General features: G+C 45.2%; 1 protein-coding gene across 1 annotated transcript in view; it reads right to left on the reverse strand.

Moving 5' to 3' along the window:
• The window catches only part of B4GALNT4 (beta-1,4-N-acetyl-galactosaminyltransferase 4), a 195,723-nt gene that overhangs the window by 28,750 nt on the left and 141,320 nt on the right, over positions 1-25,653 (reverse strand). Inside the window, exons 4-9 of the mRNA XM_066630931.1 lie at positions 24,045-24,140; positions 23,267-23,357; positions 22,675-22,775; positions 19,305-19,372; positions 9,811-9,889; positions 3,718-3,784 (exon numbers count right to left, since the gene is read on the reverse strand). Coding sequence (XP_066487028.1) covers positions 3,718-3,784; positions 9,811-9,889; positions 19,305-19,372; positions 22,675-22,775; positions 23,267-23,357; positions 24,045-24,140 — 502 coding nt within the window. The remainder of the gene's footprint in view (positions 1-3,717; positions 3,785-9,810; positions 9,890-19,304; positions 19,373-22,674; positions 22,776-23,266; positions 23,358-24,044; positions 24,141-25,653) is intronic.

The raw sequence follows: 25,653 nt of genomic DNA on the forward strand, positions 1-25,653 counted from the left end.
TATCCTTGAAGTAACAGGGCACATGTGTTGGCGATTATGTATTAGTAATAATGTCAAATACTGACCTTGCTTCCAGATTAGGCTGTTGGAATACACTTTAGATCGGGGTGGGCAAATCCTGGCTCATGAGCCATTTGTGGCCCTGGGGGACCCCCAATCCAGCCCACAGGGAGCCGCCAGTCTCCAATGAGCCTCTGGCCCATTGGAGACTATTGGAGCCTGTGCTGGCTTGCGACTGCTGATTGTGACTGCTAGATGCAAGCTGTGGGCCGAGCTAGAGCAAGGCCTTTTCTAGTCCCCATGTGTTTTCTGCCTTTCCTTGGGCATTATTTTAAATCACCTTCCCCCATTGCCTCTGAAAAGCTTATGTCTCCATGTGTTTCTGGCTTGGTCTGTATGTTTTCACTGTGCAAGAGGTGTGTGGCAAACAGTTCATAGTTCTCATGTAGTTCTACATGTCTGTATTATAGTTCTCATGTTTATTATAAATATTGTATTGTATTGGCAACCTTCAGTCTCGAAAGACTATGGTATCGCGCTCTGAAAGGTGGTTCTGGCACAGTGTCTAGTGTGGCTGAAAAGGCCAATCCGGGAGTGACAATCCCTTCCACACTGGGAGCAAGTGCAGTCTGTCCCTGGTCTGTCTCCCTGGCTATGGGCCTTCCTTCTTTGCCTCTTTGCCTCAGACTGTTGGCAAGGTGTCTCTTCAAACTGGGAAAGGTCATGCTGCACAGCCTGCCTCCAAGCGGGCCGCTCAGAGGCCAGGGTTTCCCACTTGTTGAGGTCCATCCCTAATGCCTTCAGATCCCTCTTGCAGATAAGCTCAGTAAAATTCATTCATTCATATAAATTCCATCTCTAATGTATTCATTCGTGTAAATTTATTCAAATTAAAAATGTAAATTAATTTTTTCCCCAGGCCCCAACACAGTGTCAGAGAGATGATGTGGCCCTCCTGTCCAAATGTTTGCCCACCCCTGCTTCAGATAGATGGAGGTGCATTTGAAGACTGTCTAGAAACTTCTGTTAGTTCCAAATACTACTGTCCACCTTTGGGCTGGGATAAGCCAAGGAGCACATAACACATCTGTTCTACAACAACTGCAATGACTACCAGTATGTTTCCTGCCTTGTATGTTTCCTGTTGTCTTCCAATTAATTCTGAAATGTGACATAAAAGTACTGTAAAATACACTAACAAAACAAATATTTGCATAGAGTGTGATGTACAACTGCATTGCAGCGTCGATTGCATGGGCTAGCTGCATGTGCCAACATAAAACTGATACATGCATTTGTCTTAAGAACCCCTTTTGATACACAAGGATGATCAGATGGAAAGATGATGATGATGATGATGATGATGATGATAAAATGCCTAAAAATATATTAAGTGCTAAGAGACTATCTATCTTAGCTTCCAGCCCCCTCCCCCCCCCAAACAACATGGTCTCTTGTAACTCAAAGTGCAATTACTCCCTCTTAATAACTGTCCCGCAGCACAGTAAAGAGCTGCAGGCAGAGAGTGAGATAACGAGAAAATCACTCTTCATGGGGTGCAAGCTGCAGCTCAGAGGACAAAGGAGAAAACTCAAGAGTGACGGATGCAGGCAGGAGGAAATATCCCACCACAGCCCATCCATCTTGCAGGCATTTCTGTCAATATCCCAATTGCTGCTATTCCTCTCCTGCCAATCGAGCCCTCATACGTCTGTGGTGAAGAGGCCAACTCGCCCAACCCCTCCACCTTATCTACCCCTTCCATGGGATACTTAATTACAGGTGCCTTGAGTACTGAGTGCCAGGCAGGGATCTATTCATCAAGTGCTTCCCGCTGCCAGGCCAGGTTACGAGGAAGGAAGCAGAAGATCTATGGATTTAATTAAACCCGACACTATCCATCCCTGCTTACAAGACAGGTGCTCATAACTCAGCTGTGGGAACAGTGGCTAAGAGGTGTTTGCCAGGGGGGCTTTTGTACCAGTCTCTTCCTGTCTGCTCTGAAGCCACTAAAGAGACAAGGTGAAAGAGCAACAGGAGCCTGAAGAGGAGCAGGACTTATACTGCTGATGCAGGGCACCCATTGGACCCTCCCAGTAAAGTTATTAGAAACACACATACTCCTGATTCAGTCACACGGCCCCCTTTTGACCGTCTCACAAAGGGTCATTACTACATGCTATTTGATGCTCGTTTTTTTTTTTTTGCAAAGGTTCATGACTACTTGCCTTCCGTGTCTCACTTGCTTGATCCATGATTGTACATGGTGCATTGTGCCAGTCCTTTGCTTGTACCCCATAAAATGTGAGTATTGTGGGCAAAGGTGTCAAGTATTCAGCATGAAAGGTCCCATGTGGGGGCAGCAAATGCGATGACTTCAAGAGACTTCCAGTCATAAAAAATGTTTGTTTGTCTTTATCTTTCTTCTTCGGAAAAGAACAAATAAAAACACATTCACACCCAGCTGTATGTGTTTTTATGCGAGTTTAGTGAGACTTAACCTCAAGTGATTATCCACATGACTGCAGCCTTAGTCCTCCTGATTGTAGTGGGAATGTAAAAGTGTACCCCAGGGCACGTCTACCACCTGCCAAGTCCTATTCAGAAAATAAAACATTCATCCCCAATACTGATTGTAGCAACTGACTCTGCACCTGTGAGTCTGGTGGTGTTCCAAGTTGCCATAATTGCTCAAGCTGCTGGTTGTGTCCTTCAAAAGGAACCAACACTCAGAGGACAAAACAGTGGCAGGTGGTACCCAGGCAGTGCCCAATGAAGAGGGTCAACTATCAGGCTGGTTCCTGTTCTCTGAGGATTCCACTTGAGAGAGGCCAGCAACAGGGTCCTGGGGAGGGCAGCACTAGACCGACTGAAAGATGTGACCAGCTGGTTGGGGAATGAATCAGAGGGTGACACCAAAACACAAAGGGGTCATAAAGGCAGCTAGTGAAGCTGTGCAAGTCTCTCTATTTGAAGGATATTTACCTCACCTTTCTACCAGAATGGCCTTTGAGGCAGCTTACATGTTTAATCATCATAACATAGTAATAAAAACACACCAGCAACACTATTAAAACAATAAAAAGCCAGGAAGCATAAAATTCAGGCAGCTTTGAAAAATGTGAAAATCAACTAATCAAATCAAAGAGCAATAAAACAGTAAGTAGCCGGCCAATCAAATCAAGCAACAGTAAAACCAGCAGAAACATCAACAAATCAAAAGCTATAAACTGACAAAAGCATGGGCAAATAACCCAGGCACCTAAACGACAGTCAGGATGGTGCCTGGCATATGTAGAGAGGAGGCTTTACAGCTGAGGTGCATCTGCAGATTTCAGGTCCTACCTTGGCTATTGTCCAGAGTGATGATTTTACATGGCACCTAGTGGGTTTAGGAGACCTGCCCCATTTTCACATGCTGGTCTCATTGTTCTAGGCAAGGGATCATACAGGAGGGACGGGATGGGACTGGACAATCTTCCTATGCCGCCCATGGCAGGGAATATGTATTAGGTTAACAACATGTGCCTATCATGGCACAATGGTGCTTTTTGGAATGGCAAATGCTTAATAAAGGCAAGAAAAATTAGCTATGCAGAATAATGTGCCCTTCAAACACATGCATTGTGCATGCACACAGGGCAGTCCGACCTGCGGAGTTTCAGGAGGAATCATAAATTCTAACTAAGGCTGCAGAGTCTTAGGGAGCGGCTTTACCTGTATAGAGGGAGATGTAGGAGGACTCAACCACCTCAAACTTGAAGCTGGGAAGGAAAACTCGCCACTGAAAGAAACAGGAAAGTGAAAAGTCAACCAAGGTGCATCTATTTGTGTGCTTGTGTCTGAGGGGAAAAGGAATTAGCAGAAGAAGAGCTGGCAGGGATGTGAAGGGGAGTAATACAGGAGGGTCAAGAAGGAAGGCTGGCAAGGTTTCCTGTTCACACTGGTCGGCATTTCTACCTATGTGGATTTTTTTTTGTTCTCCCACGTAAGTCCTCAGAAGCGCCTGAAGAAAGGGTGCATTTCATTCCTAGTTAAAAAAAAGTCTGCCCTTTTTCAACATGTGGTCATCTCAGGTTGGGACTGAGAACAAGCAAGCAGCCACCCAGCACAAGCTAGTTGTGCACCTACGTAAGCCTGTTCCAAGCTCAGGAGTAAAAGGAAGAGAAAGAATGATACAGGACAATATTCTTCCCACTGAAAATATGGTCACTTGTGCCCTACGGGAACCTCAGATTAGTGCTGTGACCCCATTAGTTATTGCTCTCTTTTGCTTTTTGGTGGTAATACATAGCAAACTGGCCTGGCAGACCCCGACACAAATAATGCAAGAGCTTGGAGTTCTACTGGATCGCTCTGATAACTTTCCAGATGATGTTCTTTTCAGTCATTCTTTAATCTTCAGACAATTTGGACAACTGTTACATGGTTGTTGCCAATAATTCAGTCATCCTTTCCCAAAGTAGTGCATCTGCTACAAGGATATTACATTTTCTGAACGCTCAAGTGGCAAAATTTTGTTGCTGGAAAAGTGAAATTAAACTGCGTGTGAAATGGGCTTCCTGAGTACTTTAGGTACCTACTGGATAGTGTGTGTGACATCATTGATGAGTGCCAGTTTTGCTGCCCAAAGTATGCCAATTTGTGATTTTTATTTTAAAAGGTTCTATGCTAGTTTTAGCTCTTATAGCACTCCCTGTGAACTATTTACGTAGAACACATATGCAGTGCTTTAAAAGGAAGTAAACATCAGCAAAGCTATCCTCTCCCCACCCCCATCTATAGCAAAGTCTCACGGTATAATGAACCTTTCCACCTATACGTGAGAGGGTTTTAGCATATATAAATTCTTAATAGTGAAGCCATTCACTTCACCTGCAGGAATATACCATAGACATTCGAGCATAAGTCAATCTCACAGATAAGTTGAGAGAAGGTTTTGAGCCAAAAACCACAGAATTTTTTATGACCTTTGGATACGTTGGGGGTAAAACTTGGGGGGGGGGGGGGCTGACAATTCTGAAACTCTCCACTGATACCAAAAAATGCAGGTCCTCAGGTTCCTATATTAAAATGGCATAGTACTGTGTTTGTAAATGGCAGGGGGCGCAATCCTAACCCACTGTCCAGCGCCGACATAAGGGCAATGCAGCTCTGAGGTAAGGGGGCAAACATTCCCCTACTTTGAGGAGCACTCCGTGAGTGCCACCCAAATGCAGGATGCAGCACATGTCACATTGGCACCGCTATGCCAGCACTCAAAACTTGGTTAGGATTTGGGCCTGAGTCTAAGACCCAGCAGCTGCCTGCCTGATTGATGTGCTGGCTGGTTGTGAAGCATCTTCCTGAAGGAGGTAGCTGTTGGGAGATGCAAAGCATGGCCAGCTAGAGCACGAAATTGTGCAGGGTGAACTCTGCTGGCATCATGGGGGAAGGAAGGAAGGAAGCAAGCAAGCAGAACTTTTTTGATCTGCAATTGTACTGTGTTTGTAGATGGCAGGCTTTAAGACCAAGTGGCAGCCTGCATGTGAGTCACATGCTGATTAGTTGCAAAGCATCTCCCTGCAGGAAGGAGCTATTGGGAGAAGCCAAGCATGGCCAACCGGCACATGAAATTGCACAGGGTGAGCTCCTGCCTGCTGCTGCTCCTCTGGGCTTCTTCTGGCTGCTGCAACACCCCTGAACTGCCTGACCCCTGAATGTCCCACAGATAGGATGAGGAGACAATCTATGCTGGATATTTGGTAAGAATTTATAATCTTACACACGAGTATCTATGGTAATCAGTCTTGTGGTAGGCCTACCCCCAATCCCATATATTAGGTGGGAGCCAGATACTTTACCTCTGGATCTGGGACAGCATCAGTATAACATCAAGAATGAAATCAGCCATGTGGCTACACTACACCACAAGCTGCCAATTCCCGAACAACTGGAGCAACCACCCCATGTTTCCAGCTACATGTAATCCATGTGCCAAGTGCACAGATCTTGTGGGTAAGGTAATGCTATCCTCATTGTCTGATGTCTGATGATGTTCCCTTGGCAACTGCTTGTCAGGTGTTGTGGGATTCTTTTCAGCTTGTACAGCCTGAGGATGTGGACAGACTCCTTTGGAGTGTGAGGCCATCTGCCTGCCTGTTTGACCCTTGCCCAGCTTGGCTGACAAGAGCTGCCTGGGGTGGACTGGCTGAGTGGACAGGGAGGGTGGTCAACTCTTCCTTGATGGAGGGGACGTTACTATGCGCTTTGAAATGGGCAGTGGTTCGCCCCCTCCTGAAGAGGCCCTCCCTGGATTCCACTGTATTAGACAACTACCGGCCAGTCTCCAACATCCCGTTTCTGGGCAAGGTAATTGAGCGGGTGGTGGTGTCTCAACATCAAAGGGTCTTGGATGAAGTGGATTATCTGGATCCTTTTCAATCTGGTTTCAGGTCGGGCTTTGGGACGGAAACCGCCTTGGTCGCCTTGGTGGATGACCTATGCTGGGGACTGGATGGGGGGGTGCGTCCCTGTTGGTCCTGCTGGACCTCTCAGCGGCTTTTGATACCATCAACCATGGTATATCTCTGGGCCGATTGGCCAAGCTGGGAGTTGGAGGCACTGTTTTGCGGTGGTTCCGCTCGTACTTGGAGGATCGGTCCCAGATGGTGGTACTGGGGGATGCCTGTTCGACACCCTGGCCCTTGAGGTGTGGGGTGCCACAGGGCTCAATTCTGTCCCCCATGCTATTTAACATCTACATGAAACCGCTGGGAGAGGTCATCCGGGGGGTTGGAGTGGGGTGCCATCAATATGCCGATTACACCCAGTTCTATCTCTCCTTTCCTCCAAACTCCAGGGTGGCGGTTGAGGTCCTGGAGTGCTGTCTGGAGGCAGTGAGGATCTGGATGGGGGCTAACAAGCTGAAATTAAATCCGGATAAGACAGAGGCTCTCCTGGTTCGGAAATCCTCGATGCAGGTGCTGGAGTATCAGCTTGCACTGAATGGGGTTGCACTCCTCCTGAAGGAGCAGGTCCACAGCTTAGGGGTCCACCTGGACTCACAGCTGCTCCTGGATTCCCAGGTGGCGGCTATGGTTAGGAGGGCCTTTGCTCAGCTTCGGCTGGTGCCCCAGCTGCGGCCGTACTTGGATCGTGCAGACCTGGCCATGGTGATCCATGCCACGGTGACATCGAGGCTAGATTGTTGTAACGCGCTCTGTGTGGGCCTGCCCTTGAAGACTGTTTGGAAACTGCAACTAGTGCAGAATGCGGTGGCCCATGTAGTTATTGGTAGGCGGTTTGACTCTGTCAGTCCGCTTCTCCAGCGGCTGCACTGGCTGCCCATTTGTTTCCGGGCCCAAATCAAGGTGCTGGTTTTGATCTTTAAAGTCCTATACTGCTCTGGGCCAGGGTATCTTAGAGATCGCCTACTCCCATACAATCCAGCTCATTCTCTTAGGTCATCAGAGAAGGCCTTTTTACAAGTGCCGCCGCCTAGGGAGGTACGTGGGGCAGCAGCAAGAAATAGGGCCTTCTCAGTAGTGGCACCAACACTATGGAATTCCCTTCCCCTTGACTTAAGAACTGCTCCCTCTCTTGAAACTTTTCGGCAAGGCCTGAAGACCCTTCTGTTTAGACAAGCCTTCTGAGTTCCTGGCCTTTTAAACATCTTTTAATATCTTTTTAAACATCTAGTTACAGGCCTGATCGTTTTCTAATTTGCTGCGCTATGCTCTTTTACCTGACTACTTTTTTTATCTGACTACTGTTTTTATGATATGTTTTTATCTGTTTTTAAATTAAGTTTTTTAATTTGTTTTAACCTTGTTTGTAAGCCACTGTGAGTCCCTTCGGGGAGAAAGGTGGGGTAAAAATAAAGTTAATAATAATAACAACAACGTCTGCCACAAACATGCAGAACTAGTTTCTACTGAGTTTAAAAGTCATTTCTGCCCAACGTTGCATATGCACAACAGAACCAAATGTGTACACCTGTGGGTTGGGCAGAAATGGGTTAATTCAAGACAGAGGATGGTACACTGAGCAACAGTGTATGCAGGCTTCCCCAGTGGGCCCACTGCTGAAACTATGTAAATCTGTATGCATCCTAAGAAAGAAGGTGGGAGAGGAGGTATGTACCATCCTTTTAATGAAATATAACCCAGGGTTTTCACAGCAAACAGGCACCTATCCCAGTATACTGCTATTGTATAGTTGGGCTTACTTATTGTGTCGCCACTTAACAATTTGTAATTTCTGAATAGAAAGCAGTTTCAGCCACTTGGGGTTTTGATAAAAGCTATTTCCTTTTCTCCTACAGTAGACAAGATTTTATTGTTAATCCTGGCACCTGGAGGGCCTCTGTAATGACTGACAAGCTTTTGGACATTGTGCAAAGCGGGCAAAGGCATTAATGTGTCAATGCTCATCTGTCTTGGTTACACACTAGCTTTTAGACAGCCCCATATGCCGTTCATTCTGCAAGTTTAGTACTTACACAGACATGCTAAGTAGCTGATGAGCAGGGAGAACAATCTTGCATGCATATGTGCTTCTTATCCCTCAGCACAGCCAGGCGCCTGCTGCACATGCTCTTATAGAAAAGATAATCCCATGCGGTATTTTTCATATTTCCCATAGGCAGGGTGTTACACCTGTGAGGGTGACCTAGAATACTTTGCCAGGGACTTCACAGCAGGGATAGACAGCCACTGGGAGGCGAGAGCATTTTATACTGAATGGCTCTTCTCCCTTTTAATTTAGGAGTGGAATGAATGGAGTATCTTTAAAAAGACTAATATTTCACCTCCAGTAGCCTGCAGTGCAGTGTAGCTTCTGTAAAGGGAACACAGCTCCACTCAGAGGCATGGAAATGAGGCTATTTTAAAGTTTGTAGGAGATGGCAGACATTTCATCTTGAGAATAAAAGAGTTTAAGAAATTACCAGCTAGGAAATCCCTCTCACACTTTCTCTGGCTCTCTCTCCCTGGAGAAGGACACAATTAATTTTGAGTCTGGGTGCCCGTGGTGTCGCGATTGCTGCAGGAGGGTCACAAATGTGCCATAAGACAGGTTTGCGGCTCCTCATGAGTTGGCTGGGCTGACAAAGGGATGCACGCTGGCCCGCAGAGGCTGAATCCAGCCTCTGTGCTCACTTCATGGAGAAGCCTTCAGTCGGCTGAGCTTGGCTGACGCAAGGATCTGGAGAGGGCAGGAAGGACGTAGGAGGGAGGCATTCTGGGGCAGGAGGAGGGTGGGCGGAGAGCGGTCCCAGGGAGCGGGAGATGAGGCTGGGACCCAGCAGTTATGCCGGATACCAACCGCCTTTCCCAAGCAGTGTGGAGCGGCTGCAAGCTGCTCCGCTCTCCTTGGACTTATGCCACCTCCAGAGGTGCTATAAGTCCGAGGAGACCCATTGGTGCTGCAGTGGCTTACCCAGGAGCTTACGCGGCTTAGCCACTTTGGGCACCTATCTTGCACTGCACTAGGATTGCGCTGCATGAAAGTTAAGGGGGGGATGCAATTTCCCTCTGTTTGGCTTATCTGACAAACAGGGAACTTTGGGATACCTCAAGTTCAGATATTGTTTCTTAATTGGTAACACATTAAGAAGGCCTGAGTTAATAAGGATTCTTTCAAAATCTACTAAGTTGAAGGTTCATTAAAAATAACCTTTTGACTATAAAGTGTTCTATGATGGATATGGAAGATTTACTTCCCATTATGATTTTTTGTCAGTGACTAGAAAATAGGACTGCTGTTTCTCAAACCCTAGTGACTTCTCCTAGCTGGTGTCTATATCTGAAAGGGAAAGGTTTTACTCACACCAACTTCCACATGGTCTGATCCGCGGTCATCCTGCTTGTGGAGGAGCTCAAAATAATAGCGTCTAGAGGCGAGGAGGCTGTGTAAAAAGCAAAGAGGATAATTAGAAAGCAGCCAGCATGTTCCCAGGGTTACAGATCTACTGTGGTTTTGTTCCTAGAGAAACTCTCACTTTCAGCAGATACTGGGAGATGAAGGACAGAAGATTTAGATGCAGGAATCATATAGATATTGCTGCCTGACACCTGATTTTGCACTGACTCTCCCACAAGAAGGATTATGTGAACCCAGGCGCAGAGAAAGGCAGGCAAAATAGCTAATACTATCTGAACTTCACTTTGCAGTCCCCTCACAGAAGGACCGAATAGGCTATGTCATCACAGACAGCTTCTGTGTGGTCCAGCTGGCACAAGATGCATACAAAGTAGGAATCCTTCAGCTAACCTCTGTCTTTTCCTTTCTGGCATCTCTCAAAATGCTGTGGCTCCCTTGGGTCTTCCACAGGTTACCAGGAAAGTGACCACAAGAGGGTGGCTCAAAATGGTACTCCTGTGTTCTTGCTACTCTCCTCAATTCTGTGTAAAGCATGCCCAAAATTCTACACTCACTGGAAAACTTCACAGATGACTGTGTGATCATATATTATATGAGGTTTGTAAGATATACTGTTATGGTTAATGGTCACATTTGCACAGGATTAGATTAGAGGAAGAGATAAGCAGAGTGTGAGCTGTGATCTGGAAAGTCCATGATTCAAACCTCAGACATTAACTTGGGAGGCGTCTCTTTGTAAGTCCCTCTCAGTCAAATTTGGCTCCCTTCCCCATCAACAATACAAGCACTAGCAAGAATGGGAAATCATAACAGGGTTGTAAGGATTAGCAAAGTGCTGTGATAACCTGAATTGTGCTTAACATACCCTAAGGGCCAAATAATCACATCCCTGCTCTTTTAATGAATAATGTGACAGGTTAGGGAGCCTGCTTTTAAAAGCAAGAGAGGATGGGTGAGGGGAGCTGAAATAAATGGGAAAGACATGGACTCATGACCCAATCCTACCTATGATTGGGCTGGCATGTGCAGAGGGACAGCAGGACACAGTTCCACTATTGTACACTTGCTGCCAACAGAGCGCAGATCGCTCCATCTTAGGCCATTTTGAGAGTGCCGCCAAGTGAGGTGGCATTGCTCCCGGTCTGTCAGTAAGGCAACAGCAGGAGAAGGGAGAGAGCCAAATGGAGGTGGGGAGGTAGTGGAAGGGGTGGATCCGATGACAATGGTATGTACTGGATCCTATCCTAAGGATTGGCCCTTAGAAAGAATCAAACACCTCTGATGGCTCTAAACATTTCTCCTGTCTCTTTTTTCCCCCAGCTGAAATCTGAAAACCCTAGAAAGGTCTTCAGCTAGATTCCAGAATATGAAAGCATACTGAGGCCTTGTCTTAGCTGAGGAGTAAAGCAAACCTGGATGGGCTACTATGAAAACCTAAACCTTTGGAAAGCAACTGAACATGCAGCAATGGAGAGTGTGGAAGCACCAGACAAGCAAAAAGTGGGAGTATGTAAAGAAAAGAAGAAGGAAAGGACAGTGAGCAGTTCTGGAACAGCAGATGCCCACATCCAGCTGACAGAAGCAAGACAGAGACACTGCAGTTGCAGTGGGCATCTGCTGTTCTATCCCTGCTGCCTGTCAGTCCTGATCAGTGAGAGCAGAGGGCTCATAAAATCCTTCTCACATACGCTTGCCCACATGGTGTGCTGCATGCCTCTGCTGCTATGGTAACCATATCCATCTCTCACACAGCGAGCCAGAATGTTTTCTGCCTTCAACTGCCCAAGACACCAAAGACTTGAGATGCTGGATACATTTCACAACAACTGAACTCCCCAGGTTTGCTTCACATGCAAAGGATCCTCAAGTGCAGGAAATCAGGCTCAAACCTGATAAATGGGTAGGACAGCTGTGTTCTGATCTCTGGAGTGCAGCAATCTACCCCCTTTATCATCTTACAAAATTCATTCCTTCACTTGGCTCTTTTATTACCACATTACCACAATGGAGGAGAGGTGAGGGAGCAAGATTGCTGTGCTTCAAGGATCAGAATGCAGCAATCTCAGTCTTTCCTCCATGTGGGCAAATTTCATGAAGCAGGAAACATGGAGTGTGCTGGAGCGATCCCAGGGGGCCATGCATTTAGTAAAGTGCCACACAGAGCCAGGGGACAGTAAGGAGGCTGGCTCTGTTCAAAGGCGGGAGAAGTGAAGGGCATCTGTTTGCTGTCACCTCTAGTATGGCCTCATTCTGCTGTTTGATGCCAATGGGCTTATTGGTCTCATGGATGAACTGGCCTTGGAGGGAGGGAATGGCAAAGGCACTGAGGTAGGAGAAATCATATTTTGAACCTGGACTCTTAGGCTGCAATCCTAACCACACTTTCCTGAGAGTAAGCCCCACTGAACAAAACAGGACTTACTTCTGAGTAGACCTGGTTAGGCTTGAGCCCTTAATTAGTATACAGGTTGAGACTAATTATTTGCATGGGTTCCAAGCACTCATGTGGATAAAACCGAACTATAGCAAATCAATTTAAAAAACAAAGTTTCTTTGCTCCAGTGATTGAAAAACAGCCTTGCTGACCTTTTGACTCTAAGATAAGAGTCATTAAGAAGACAACCCATCAGCACTTCACTCAGCCCCTCCCTTCACCAATGCAAAATGATCACCTTTCTTTCACCTGCTGAGGGAAGGGAGGGGGATGAGAGAGAAGGATTGATGGATTGTTAGCCTGCTGCCCTCTCTCTCTCTCTCTCTAAGGAGGCTGCTGTTAAAGGACTGTTCAGTTTTTAAAACTGATTTTAAAGGGATGCATTTTTTCCCTTCTCCAGGGATCAGCACATTCTTTCTCATTTGCAGTGATCATTCGTCACTGTCAAATCCGTGTATAAAAAATTCGTGTATAGATAGGCTGTACCTGTACCTGAAACACAATAATGAAAACATTAGAGCAGCTGATCCCAAACTCTCTGGGAGTTTGGAAACTGCTGTAAGTTCTTATGGGGGAGGGGCAGGCAGTAATGCAATCGCATTGCCCGCTTCCTGGGGGGGTCAGGGGAGTCTGCAAACCCCTCTTCAGGGCTCCCTGCACCTCTAAACTTCTGAAAATAATAAAAAAAAAACCTGGCATTTCCTACTTTCGTTGCAAAAAGTTAAGTGCCCTTTTTATTATTTTCAGAAGTTTGGGGAGGTGCAGGGAACCCTGCAGAGGGGTCCGCAGGCTCCCTGGTCCCCCCCCCAGGAGCCAGGTACTGCTGCAGGTAAGGGGAAAAAACCCTTTAACCCCTGGCAGCAGTGCGATTGCAGCAATCACGTTATAGCCTTTGCCCTCCACCCATCCCTTAAGGGGGCAGAGACAGGGCTTTCCTGGCTGGGATGCTGTGATGGCCCAGTTTGGGAACCTCTGCATTATAGGGAAAACTCTAATCGCACCCTTCTTGAAAAACTGAAAAGAGGAGATCAGAAACTAGAGGTGTCCATTTCCATCCCTGGCTTTATCAGCTACTGACTGCACAGGAGATGGCTCTGCTGCAAGACAAGATCTGCAAGCGGTACCAAAAGGTACAAGGAGGAGCTCTAAAGACACTTGTCTACAAAAACCAATTCTAGCACCCAGAAAGCAGAACTCTTGTTTTTGGGAAGATACAGATGGGTGGCATTGGATCAGCCAGCTGTTTATGGACAATGCTGCCTGGTGGATTCAGATGTTTGTTTTTCCTCTTATTCTCAGATCAATTCCACTGCTAGATATTTCTGGTCCTTTCTTTTTAGTAATTCCACTCAGGGCTGAAAACTATCTTATTTGCATTACTGTCCTGTTTTGTTCTGTATGTCTCCATTTCCACCTTTAACCATTAATCCCTGGTGAGGCCCACATTGCCCACATTGTGGGTAAATTGCCCACATTGCCTATCCTATGAAGCATTTTGGTTGTGTGGCACCATTGACAACTCTGCCGGCTTCAGTTTAAACTCTGGCTTCCAATTTGATGGTTCTGAATGGCCTGTCCCCCTTGCATTTATCGCCTTTGAGTTCTTGCTCACCTCTCCATGCTTCTCATGGTTTCCTTTGGACTATGCTTCTGATTTCTTATTGTGTTACTCATCTGCATCCACTTTCCACAGACCTCACTACTAATATTTAGCACATCTTTCTTTGCTTCTTTCTTTTTAAAAACCCCTTAAATATTTTTTCCTTCCTCTATTACTGCTTAGTAGTCATTTCTTCTTCCTTAGTTATTTCTTATTCATGCACTTGTACATTAAAAAGAAATGAGAAAACGGCAAAATTTTTATAATGCATTTGGTTTTATGTGAGTGTCTGATTCCTGCCCCCAAACAGGTATACACTGTCGTTCCTTCTTTTCTTCCTCTTGGACAGGAATTGGCTCTTTATGCTTTTTTAACTTTGTAAAGCACACTACTGTGTTTTAAATGATGTAGTAAGAGCATTGCTGCAAATTTCAAGACACACTAAACTCTTCTTTGGCAATATACTTTGCATAAGAAGGCCCGATAGTGCCCAGAAGGGCATTCTTCCCAGTCAGATGTTGGACATGGGCAGCCCAATCCAATGTAAATTTCCCCATGCCAATGCAGCAGCACATCCCATGGGAGAACTTAGCAGGCAGAAAGTCTCCTCAAAGTAAGGAGACATTCGACGGACCCTTGAATAGCCATGGGTTCTCAGGAAGCACCCAATCTAGCCAATCCCTAGTGCCACCCTAGCTGCATGTCAAGAACAGTACTGACACAGAAGTAATAAGCCTGACTTGCATATTTTATGATTGCTCATTCAGCAGCGAATACAAAGAGAATGAGATCTGCCCCGCTGGCATCCCTCCTGCTATTTGTATGTTATGCTATGTGGAATGAGAGTATGTCAACCAGGAACATCAAGGCCTGCCTAGCACAGCTGTAGTTCAATGGGAAAAAAAGGTTCCTCTAATTTCCCTTGGGAACGCTGGGACATATACCAAGCTCTTGCTATCAAGGCTGGCTGGGCTCCAATCAGCTGCTTCATTGAACTGTGCACAGCAAATGTGCCCAAACTGTTCTTGCCAACGCCAATACTCCCCGCCCTTCCCTCCCACTTTCTTTCATTGGCTCCCTAATTAGATTACAGCACTGAATTGTTCCCAGCTAATCATCTGCAAGGGAAACTGCAGTGCATTAACACCCCACACTGAGTGTTTTTTCAATGGTTGTTTGCAGGGTGCCAGAAATCTTATAAGGCCAATGTCTGCCTTCTTCATGAGCCAACCACAAGCCTTCCGGAAACAGCTCCTCCTACTTATAACAGTGGTTACAATTAAAACCTGGGCTATAATCCAAAATGCCTCAGGAATGGACAGTGTCAAGGGATCCCCTGTCCCCCGCCTACAGGAATGAAAGGGAAATAATTCCAGGCATATCATTTGGTGTCATTTTATATGCCGGCTTCATGATTTAAGAAAGAATGTCCTGAAGGTTTGTAGTTGTTTATAATCAGAATCTAGCCTTCCTCTGCTCTTGATTTCACTTGCCTGAAAGGTTCATTCAAACACAACTGTCAGCTCCCAAATGAAGGTTGTTTGTGTGTTTGTTTAGAGAGGTAGGCATGTGTGCACAACTTCCGAGCTGCCTGGTGGCTACTCACCCTTCAGCCTTCCCAGCACCAAAGTACTGGGGTACTTTTGCCGTCAACATGAAGAAGGCTGAGAGGCAGCTGGTCAGCACAGCAGTGCTACTTGGCTCTCAAGCATCCCAAGCCTCAGGAAGCAGCAACCCCCTCCCTCATGTTTAATGCAGGAAAATCAGCTGGTGACTGGATGGAACAGGACCTCTTCATTTTTGGTGACTGGATTGCGTAAAATTAATCACTTTCCCAACATACATTCATGTAATAGGCCTACCTGTCTTCACAACTCTTCAACAAATAGTCTTCTAATCACAATCTGAACTACTGACACAATATGGCTACATGTGTGTATCCTCCAAAAGAAGTCACCTTGTAGAGAAAGAAAATGGCTGTGTGAGTCAGGCAAAGCTGTCATTACTTAAATTAAGCTGCCTGTGGGCTCTGACAGCACTCCTTTGCAGAGCTCTGACCCAGAGCTTGTTTTGAGATACTCAGTGATAACCTGGGCAAAGCACTTCATCTAACTCTACCCCACATCCCAATATCCACTGAAGGAAAATTACAGTATCAGTCTCACTTTTTGCTGAATGAGTATGTTTAGGTGCAATTTGCTTTTGCCACCAAAATGCTTTGCAAATTCTACTGCCCATTGGGAATGGGGCACATGAAAGGGGGGAAAAGAGATGGGGTTTGATTACCAATTCCACAGTCCATATGAGGTGCTTGTCTTGCCACTTCACAGAACCCAGTGAGAAAAAGAGTTTGAATCCATTGCCTCATACTGTTGACATTGGAACCTTGGCTCAGGCTCATCTGCTGACTCCAAAAGGTACACAGGATTGAGATCCTGGCTTAATTTACTGAGCTGTTGAACACTTCTGTTAGTAAGGCCCAGTGTTTCCCAACATGTGCTGGATATTCATAACCTCGATTCTTGCTTAGAAGCAGTGCTACCCCATTGATCCTACAGCAAGAGAAGTCACATTTATTAGCCCTGCAAAGGCACAGGCATGACGCTGGAAATCTGCCAGCATGCCCAGTAGCAATGCTTGGTTTGGAGCCCTCTATTCTCTGGGCAGGTGTTTGCCCATTCATATTTCTTGGACAGCTTCCCTTGGTCTTTTCCTCCAGCAGCTGGAGGAAGCAATAAGCATTCAGCATACATCTTCATGTTTATTTCAGAGCTCTTCGTGCCCTGACCCTCGCAAGAAAGCTCTGCATGGCCTATTCTTCACATTGGCCTTCGGCCACAGTCTGAGGACAAGGAATGGGATATGTCACAGAGGAACAAGAGGCTCTGCACAAAGAGGTGAACAAGTACAGGGCATACGACAAGAATCCATGGGCTTCTACCAAGAAGGGAGAGGTTCATTACCCTGGACAGTCTTTCCCTGTTGGCCTACTTGAATACTGCTTTCACACGCACTGCTTACAACACTGAAGCTACGGACTGAATAAATCGTCTTTGCTGGTGAGGGACAAAAGAGTCTATATGCGTGGAACGAGCACTGACCCACGAAGGCTCTTCACTGAGCACAAATAGAATGTACAACGTATTACAGCATCATATAAAATGAAGCTGAGAAAACTGCAGAGAGTGGAAGGAAAAGACCACCACTTCAAAGCATCAAGGAAGGTCCTACTGAACAGTGAATTGATGGAGCAGGCTAAGACAGGCCCAGAAGAGAACTGCCAGTTTCATCCAAAGCTGCGTCAAAAAAGGAAGCACAGCAATGGGAGGGCAGCTGACAAGGCTCCAACGTGAAAGAAAAGAGAGCTTCAAACTGACAGGCTTGGAAAAAGGACAAAGAGAAAGCAGGAAGGACAGGAGGGGTGGAATGAAGAAAAAAGGAAAGAAGCTAAAATGAGGGAAGAGCAAAGGGTGAAAGAAGGAACAAGACTAAAGCAGCAGTGGTTCATGTCCCATCATAAGCAATTCCAAGGGAATGGGCTTGCTTTGTATTACAGAAACCAGGGGTTAGAGTCACGCTGTGCCATGAACTCACACTGTGCTGGTCTTGAGCAAGTCACCAGGTTCAGTTCATCTGAAACTGGGAAAAATGGTGATCTATCATACAGGGCTGTTTTGAGGGCCAACACAATAAAGAACATTGGAAATTAAAATCATTATATGAAGGATACACTGTTGGCACTAGGAAAATACCTACTTTGCGACTACGTCTTCCACTGAAATCTGGCTGCCTGTTTTCGTACCATTGTAGAACTATACTAATGATGTGCGACACACTGAAAAAAGTTGTCACAAGTCAGATCCCAGAGAATAAGAGATATATCAACTAGCTAAAATGTTGTTAGGCCAGCATCCTTTACTGCAAGAATGTATAAGCACTTGATGAAACATTTTGGTAATAAGATAGTCTGCATTCTTTACCAGAAGTTACTTATTATCTTCATTTATTTTAAAAAGTTTGTAAACTGCCCTTTGTCTATGGGAACCAAATCTGATTAAATTATCAGTAATATGGAGAACAATAAAATAATCACAAATAATGAGCGTAATCAAACCAGGAGCCAACCAACCATTGTAACCAAAATATTAATAAAAGAAGAACAAATGAAGTAAAGGCCCCAAACATCCGTCAGCACCAACAGCACTCTCAAAAATTCACATTTTGGCAAACCACCTAAAGGCACACAATGTCAGTGCCTATCTGGCTTGTAGAGGAAGGGCATTCCAAGGGACTGCTGCCAACATGGAGAAGGCCCTGCGCCTTGCAGATGCTCACTGAACATTCATTTATTTATAATAATAAAGAAAAAAGAAAGGAAAAACACAGTAAAAGAGAAAAAAGGAGAAAAAACAAACAACAAAACTTATAGATACATAAAAATATAAAAAATATGAAGAATACTTCTCATAATGCAGCATGGGCGAAGTCGAATGTTCTAATCACTTACAGCTTTATATCTTAATAACCTGCATTTGCACCCATATATACATTATATTTCCAACAGCCTCTCTTATCTATTCATTATAAGTATTCCATTTCAGATTATTATTTCAAATTAATGTTCTCTATACCCTTCAAGCTAATCTTCAAATCCACAACTCGTTAACTCATTGTTCTCTCTCTCATATGCAGAAAGTCAACAATTGATTTCCAGTTCTTCATAAAAATTTTCTGTTAATTTCTCTTTAAGTAAGGTTAGAAGTTTGTTTGTTTCACTGAACTTCTGATAACCCGGACACCCAAAACAGGGCCTCAGATGATAACCTTAGCAGTACATACAGGAGAAGGTAGTCCTTCATATACCCTGGTCTCAAGTCATTTAAGGCTTTAAAGGTTAAAACCTGCAACTGGAGTTGAATCCAGAAGCATATAGGAAAACAGTGTGATCTAGGCAGGTGTTATTAGCTCCAAGTGAGCTACTGGGGTTACCAATCTGACCATTGCAGTTTATGTCAGCAGAAGCTTCCAAACTGTCTTCAAGGGCAGTCCCACATACAGCATGTTACACTGATCTAATCCAGAGATAATCAGAGCATGGATCCTTTCAATAAGCCATCTAATCTAGAGGCCACTTGCAGATATTGTGGCAGTGAAGGTACATATGCTGTGTTCAAGAATGGATTAATTTACTCTATTTCTTTACTGAGTTGCAATATAAGGCAATTACTTACTTAACCCAAAGTGCACTTCTCTCTGCCACATGCTGGAGGATTTGCCCAAACACTGTCCAGTGCTATACTGCACATGCTTCTCCATGGTTGCTTTGATGCAGAGCTCTAGAAAAGTCTGGAAAGGGAGCAGGCTTAGTGGTAATGAAGTAGGAGGGGTCATGAGAGAGACACCTACCGGATTGGCTTGGAAACCTGGGAGCTGAATTTTGTGAATTCTCCAGGGGCAGTCCACTCAGAACCCAGCTAGAAAAAAAAAGTAAAAACATGAGTACCAAAATCAATGTTTGACAAACTGCAAAACAGATACAAAAAGAGAAAGATCTGAAATAGTGTTGAGCTATACTTAGAAAAATCACAATCCAGCAAAACTTCTTCAAGGGGGTGACCTGATTATGTGACTTACAAGCACCAATTCTCTAAGGCATGTGGATTCTAATGGAAGTTCTCTCAAAACAAGGGTGGACACAGCCTTGGAACAGGTTTGCCAACCCTTACTCTTCAGATGTAGACTGGTGATATTAAGGCTTGTTATATTCCTATTATTTCCTATTTCCTATTATTATTATTATTTCCTATTATATAATCTTATTTCCCACATCCTGCTTTGTTACTGCTTTGGTCTGTTTTATTCTAAGTACTCAGAAGTAATTTTTTCTTAAATCACTGAGGTTTTCCTACCAATTTTATCTGCAATTAATATAAGCTTTGCAACAACAGAGCTGTTAGATCAAGTAAGTATTCTTTGTGAGAGGTTCTCTCCAGGGTAATTACTATTAGAAAGATGAGCTTTGTCCCACAGCATGGTCTCCAAGACTAGATAACTCCATCACAGATGGGTTAAAAGCAGCTGCCACACCCCTGCAGCGACAAGCTCCTTTCCATTGGCAAAGCTCAAGGGAAGAATGAGCTACAGCTGTACTGGGACCTATAGTACTGAATTTCTGGCCTGTGCATGTTGAACATTTTGCCAGAAAGGAAGGTTTAATTTTGTTTACTTCAATCTGCTAAAAGAATAAATAAAAGTGAGGACAGCTGAGGGGAAACTTTCCAATCTATGTAGTCACAGCCTGACCTATGTGTGGCTTCTGGCTCAGCTTTAGCTAAGAACAGAATTTTCATGTTCTGGGTAATATAGCTAGGGTTAACAGTCACCTGGTGCAAACATTAGGAGATGATTCTCTCTGTGAACTTCCCAGAAGTGTCCAGTTAGTCCACTGGTGCCTAGGAGCTTCCTGGGGCTGGGCAACACAGTGATGTGGAAACATCATCCTTACGTCATTGTGTCACCTCTGTGCCAGACACTTCTATGCCACTTCTGGAATGGCTCCAACCATTTGGAGGCAAGGGAGGACAGGTGGGCCCAATCAGCAGTGCTTGCCACTTGCCGCAATGAGTGCTGCGCACCCCCTGCCCATGACAAACCCAGAAAACACCTGGAATGCCATCCCAGTTACCCCCCCATATGCTACACCCCCCAACACCACCCTGCAGCCTGGCACCTGGGGTCAAGGCCACCCCGACACCTGCTTCGTCCACTACTGAGTCACAGAAAAGAGTGCCAGACAAGGTGGACTTTTCACTTGGTACAACAAGGCCATTCCTCAACATAGATTGCTGGAGGCAATCTTTTTTTTAATTTTTAGCCAGAAAATTAAAGATGGTGTCATTCAGACATTGTTTTCCATGGTGCACACATTCATCTCACTACCATCTCCATTTGTAGGTTTCGCAGGTCGCTGTAATATAAAACTTTCATATCATTAGATGCCCTAGAAACGCTCTCTCACTTTCTGAACCTTAAGCAAATATTTTTGCTATATTTTCACACTTAACTCTGTAACAATAAGGACCAGAAGTGTGCCTTGATTAAACGGAAAAATCAGAGATTCAAATTTCCTCTGTACAAGTTACTTGCATGGCACACACAATCATGATATACCACAAATGCAGCCCCTGCAGCCCTAGAAGCAGTTGTTATAAAAGTCTAACCTTGTATTCCATAATCCTTACTGATTCCTCATCACCTAAAGCAAATTGTTAGTATTAAATACAAGTTTGCCAATAATACTGAGCACGTTATACCCTGAGGTGCCTATTTCACACTTTGCTGTCCCTGTCAAAGAAATCAATTTTGCTGACTGGCAAAATAGCACCAAGGTCTCAAAAATCAAAACAGCTGGAACAGCTGCATCAGTGCTCTCTGTATCCATTATCTCTATTTTTATGTCTATATATGGCATAGAATGACACTCTTCCGGGGCTTGGAAAAGTCTGAGCCCTGCAGCAAAACTGAGGGGATTGTGGGTAACATGGGTGAAGGAGCATTTGCTGAACTGCTCTCAAGCACTTTCAAGGCACAGTACCAAAGGAAAGACTTAAAGAGAGTTTTGAAAAACTGCTGATCTCTCTACCTGATACTACTTTCCTATATTTCAGTGGTGCTCAAAGTGGTGGGTTGTCACCCACCATTGGAACCAAAAGGATCACTTTCCCCTTAAAAAGAGTGACCCATAAATGGGTGTCCTGATGGCGCTGCAGCAATCGCGGCACCATGGGCACCCAGACACATTTACACATACCTGGGGGAACTGTGCAGCCCCTAGAGGGTCCAGGGGGCTCACAGCCTCCTCCGTGAGCCTCCCCTCTGCTGCAGTGGGCTCTGATCTGCAGTCAGAACCCTCTTCCGGTTTTGGAAACTCTGTGCTCCAGAGCTCCGACCGCAAACTGGAAGTGGGCTCTGACTGCAAACTGGAGCCCACTGCAGCAAAGGGGAGTCTCGCGGAGGGGGCTGCGAGCCTTTAGAACCCTCTGGGGGGCTGCACAGTCCCCCCAGGTATGGTGTAAATGTGACACGGAGGTTCTTGATACTATGGCAGCCCAAGGAATGCCAGAGAATCAAGTAGCCCCACTGCAGAGCTACTTGCCTTACATGGGAGAAGGGGACAAAAGTGCCCTTCCCCCAAGGAGCCAGTGGCGGCTGCCCTGTTCTGTGCAGGATGCCGAGTGCAACGGGCACCTCAAGATTGGGCTGTTAACCCATTTCTGCCCAGCTCACAGGTGTACACATTTGATCCCTGTTGCATATATGCAATGTTGGGCAGAAATGGCTTAAGCTAAGTTCCAAATCAACATTTATGCACAAACCAGGTTAAGGGTCAGACTACAAACCACAGCTGCAGAAGAAGAGGTTTAGCATAAAATGCTGCTATCACAACATGATATTAGAACAGACTCATACACAAACACATATATTTGCACTTTATGTAGTAGATGCAGGTTTTAATTACGCAGCCTCCAGATGCAAGAATCACAGCTGAGTTGGCTCGTGGTTTATATGGCTCACTGTGGCAACACAAGATCTGTTTACATTTAACTATCCCAGCAAGGAACCAGGGAGACCATGGCAGATGGCACTGACTGCAAGCAGCCAACAAGACACACATCTGCATATGGAAAGGTGCTACAAAGCCATTACCTTAAGTCTATGGGACTTCCTGTTACATGCTACTTAATATGCTGGGTGCTCAGTGAAAATCAATCCTCACCTTGCCCACAAATGCTACCAGACGTGCCTTAGCTGGAGTCTCATCAGAGCTGAGCCAAAATTCAGAGTTATCATCTGAAGCTACAGAAAACTGAAAGTCCCCTACGAGACAAAGAAGAAAATTTAGTTGAAAAATGGACTGCAGTAGCACGGAAGATCAGGCAGTGAGAGCAGGAAGGGATTCCTTTGCTGCTGGATTGGCCATGCAAGCCAGGCTGGGATGGAGGCACCTTGGCAAATCACAGAACCATGTGTTTTAACTGTAATGATTTGGGTGGCATGAGGCTGATTTTGAAACAAGGGTAAGAAGATTTGTGCTTTTTCATATAAACCATGCTAGCTGGTACAGACTTTCTGACTATGTTTAGGCCTCTTGACCAACAGAGGGCTGTAAGGAGCAACATGTGCTATATGAACCTTTCTGAGTCTTTCTGCAGCTGCCTGGTGGCTTCCCAGATTTGGGAGAGAGGTTGTCATATAAAATTTTCAGGAATGATAAAGGCATCTCTGCCTCAGGAAAATGAGAGGGACTCCAGCAATGAAACCTCTTTGAAGCAAAAGCCTTGCAGTAAGGAGTTGCTCACTCTACTCACCATCTTTGAAGGGGTGAATGTACCCAAATATACGTAGTCCATAATTCTTCCACTTAGGTGACACAGCCAACTTCTTCACTGCTGTGCGAGTCTGAAAGTCAGATGGGAAGGGCATATTGTATTTGTGTGTGTGCGACATTCCAGAACCTTGAGCAGATGCTACCCAAATATCTTGTGTACAAGCTGGAAAACAGAGAGCACTGTAGTTTCACTAGATTCTCTCTTCTGATTCCTCTTCCCCCTCAATGTCTCTTTTGGGGATCCATTCAGCAGTTCCATGTGTAGCCTGAGCCTCCAGCAGATGGGACATCACAAGACACAAGTCAAAGTGTACACTGAAATCATAGGGGTATTTATCTTGTACCACCAGCCTCCTGCACGGAAGGAAGGTCCCACCAGCTTCTGATTTGGTGAGAGCTTCTGGATTTGTGTGTCCCAAATCCAGGAGGAGTTACATAGACAAAGGGCACAATCCTAAGCAGGTTTACTCAGAAGTAAGTCCTATTGTGTTCCTTACTCCCAGGAAAGTGAGGGTAGGATTGCAGCCAAAGTCACTGAATACTACAGCCTGACACAGATCTGCTGGAATGAGTAGAAGGTACTCTGTGGTGGATTTCACTTGCATCAAGATCAACACAAATATTCTGACCACAAGGAAATTCACTGCAAAGGTGGCTAAGAAGATTGATTTACTAAGCAGAGAGATACAGAAACTCTCCTTTTAGAAAGTGATGCAGGAACTGGCATGACTTCATTCTGCAGAACAGCTTATACTCACATGAGGATAGAGGGGAAAATGCAGATTCTTTCTTAGGTGTCCCACAGCTCCTCCACACCAGTCTTCAAAGACATGCAGGTTCGCCTTCCCTTTATACTAAAGAACAAAATGGCAGTATTTAGGCTATCTGTAATCTCTATGGAGCAAGATGTGAATGTATGAATATAAACAACACATATAGTGCAACACGGTCCTTGACTATATCAGAAGCCATGAAATAGTTCTGCAACACCTCCTAGAGGTGCCAGGTGCTTACTTGGAAGGTCCTGACAGTATTCATCTTTAGTCAAAGAGAATGAGGCCTATGCTTCCCATGGGAAGAAACTGTATACAGCACCACACTTTACATGGAGGACATGATGCTGCAGATACATCAGTGTTACAATGGTGTTGCCTGGCATTCCTAGGAGAGGCAAGAGGGGCAAATACGCCAAGTCACTACATCTGCAGGAACAGAGTCCCCTTCCTCACCCCTCCACTGCCACCCCTGAGCCCCGTCCAAGGGCCTTCGGAGAGCCAGGGACTTCAGAAGGCGGGGGTTGGGGTTGGGAACGTGATGCACAGCCACCCTGGCCCTCTGGAGGGCTGAAAATAGCTATTTCCAGTTTTCAGTCAAAAACCAGGAATAGCTAATTTCCACGCAAAGCCAGAAACATTTCCCGTACAAATGGACATTGGTTTCAAACCAGTGTAATTATTCTGGTTCCCTCAAAAAGGCACAGGAAGTGCAGTATTGCTAGGATGCTGCAAGTTTTCTGCAGGAAAATTCAGAGCTATAATTCCCAGGATTCCATATGACTCTTTAATTGGTTTATGCTTGTAGTGAAGATACGCACCAGTTCTGCCAAGCTGCTTTTTTTCCTGGCTTAGCTTTTTTCTCATTATTTCTTTCAGCCCTCTGAGGGTTATTCTACTGGTTAAGCATAATCATTTAATTAATTGACTTATATACTCAGCATGCCATTTCTTTCATTATTACTACTGACCACCCTTTCAGTAGGTTGAAATATAATATGGCAATGTAATAAAGATACAGAAATATAACAGCAGCCATTTCTGTATAGAAAGGTTTCCAATGAAGAGACCAAAAGTGTGCAGTTACCAGACTAACTTCCCAATCCTATCAAAACCGACCCCCACCACTGCAGCTGGCCACTGAAGTGTGCACTGCCACCTGTGGGAGGTGGTGATCCCTAAGGTATCCTCTGGGTAAGGGACTATCTGTTCCCTTGCCCAGGACTAAGCTCTTGCAACTCCAGTGAGTCTACTCAGACCTGTGCCAGCTATATAGCTGGTGCAAATCAGAGTGGACCTGGAAAAGCCAATAGAGTCTTGAAAAGGGCTATCCCTTAGGCTTTCCCTAGCCTCTATTAGTGGTTCTGCCACTGCCTCTTCCAGCCTTGATCTGTCCTCCCCCTTGCCAGGTCTCTTTTCCATTCCTCCCACTTCCTGCCCCATTCATATTGCATATAAGAGTCATGACTTGAAACCTGTGACAGACTTTACCTCTATAAATCTATTCAATCTCCTTTTAAATGCATCTAAGTCAGATGTGATCACAAAATCCTGTGGCAAGGAGTTCCACAGATTAATTTAAGCATTGGGTAAA

The sequence above is a fragment of the Tiliqua scincoides genome, chromosome 1, assembly GCF_035046505.1.
Source record: "Tiliqua scincoides isolate rTilSci1 chromosome 1, rTilSci1.hap2, whole genome shotgun sequence".
Taxonomy (NCBI): Eukaryota; Metazoa; Chordata; class Lepidosauria; order Squamata; family Scincidae; genus Tiliqua; species Tiliqua scincoides.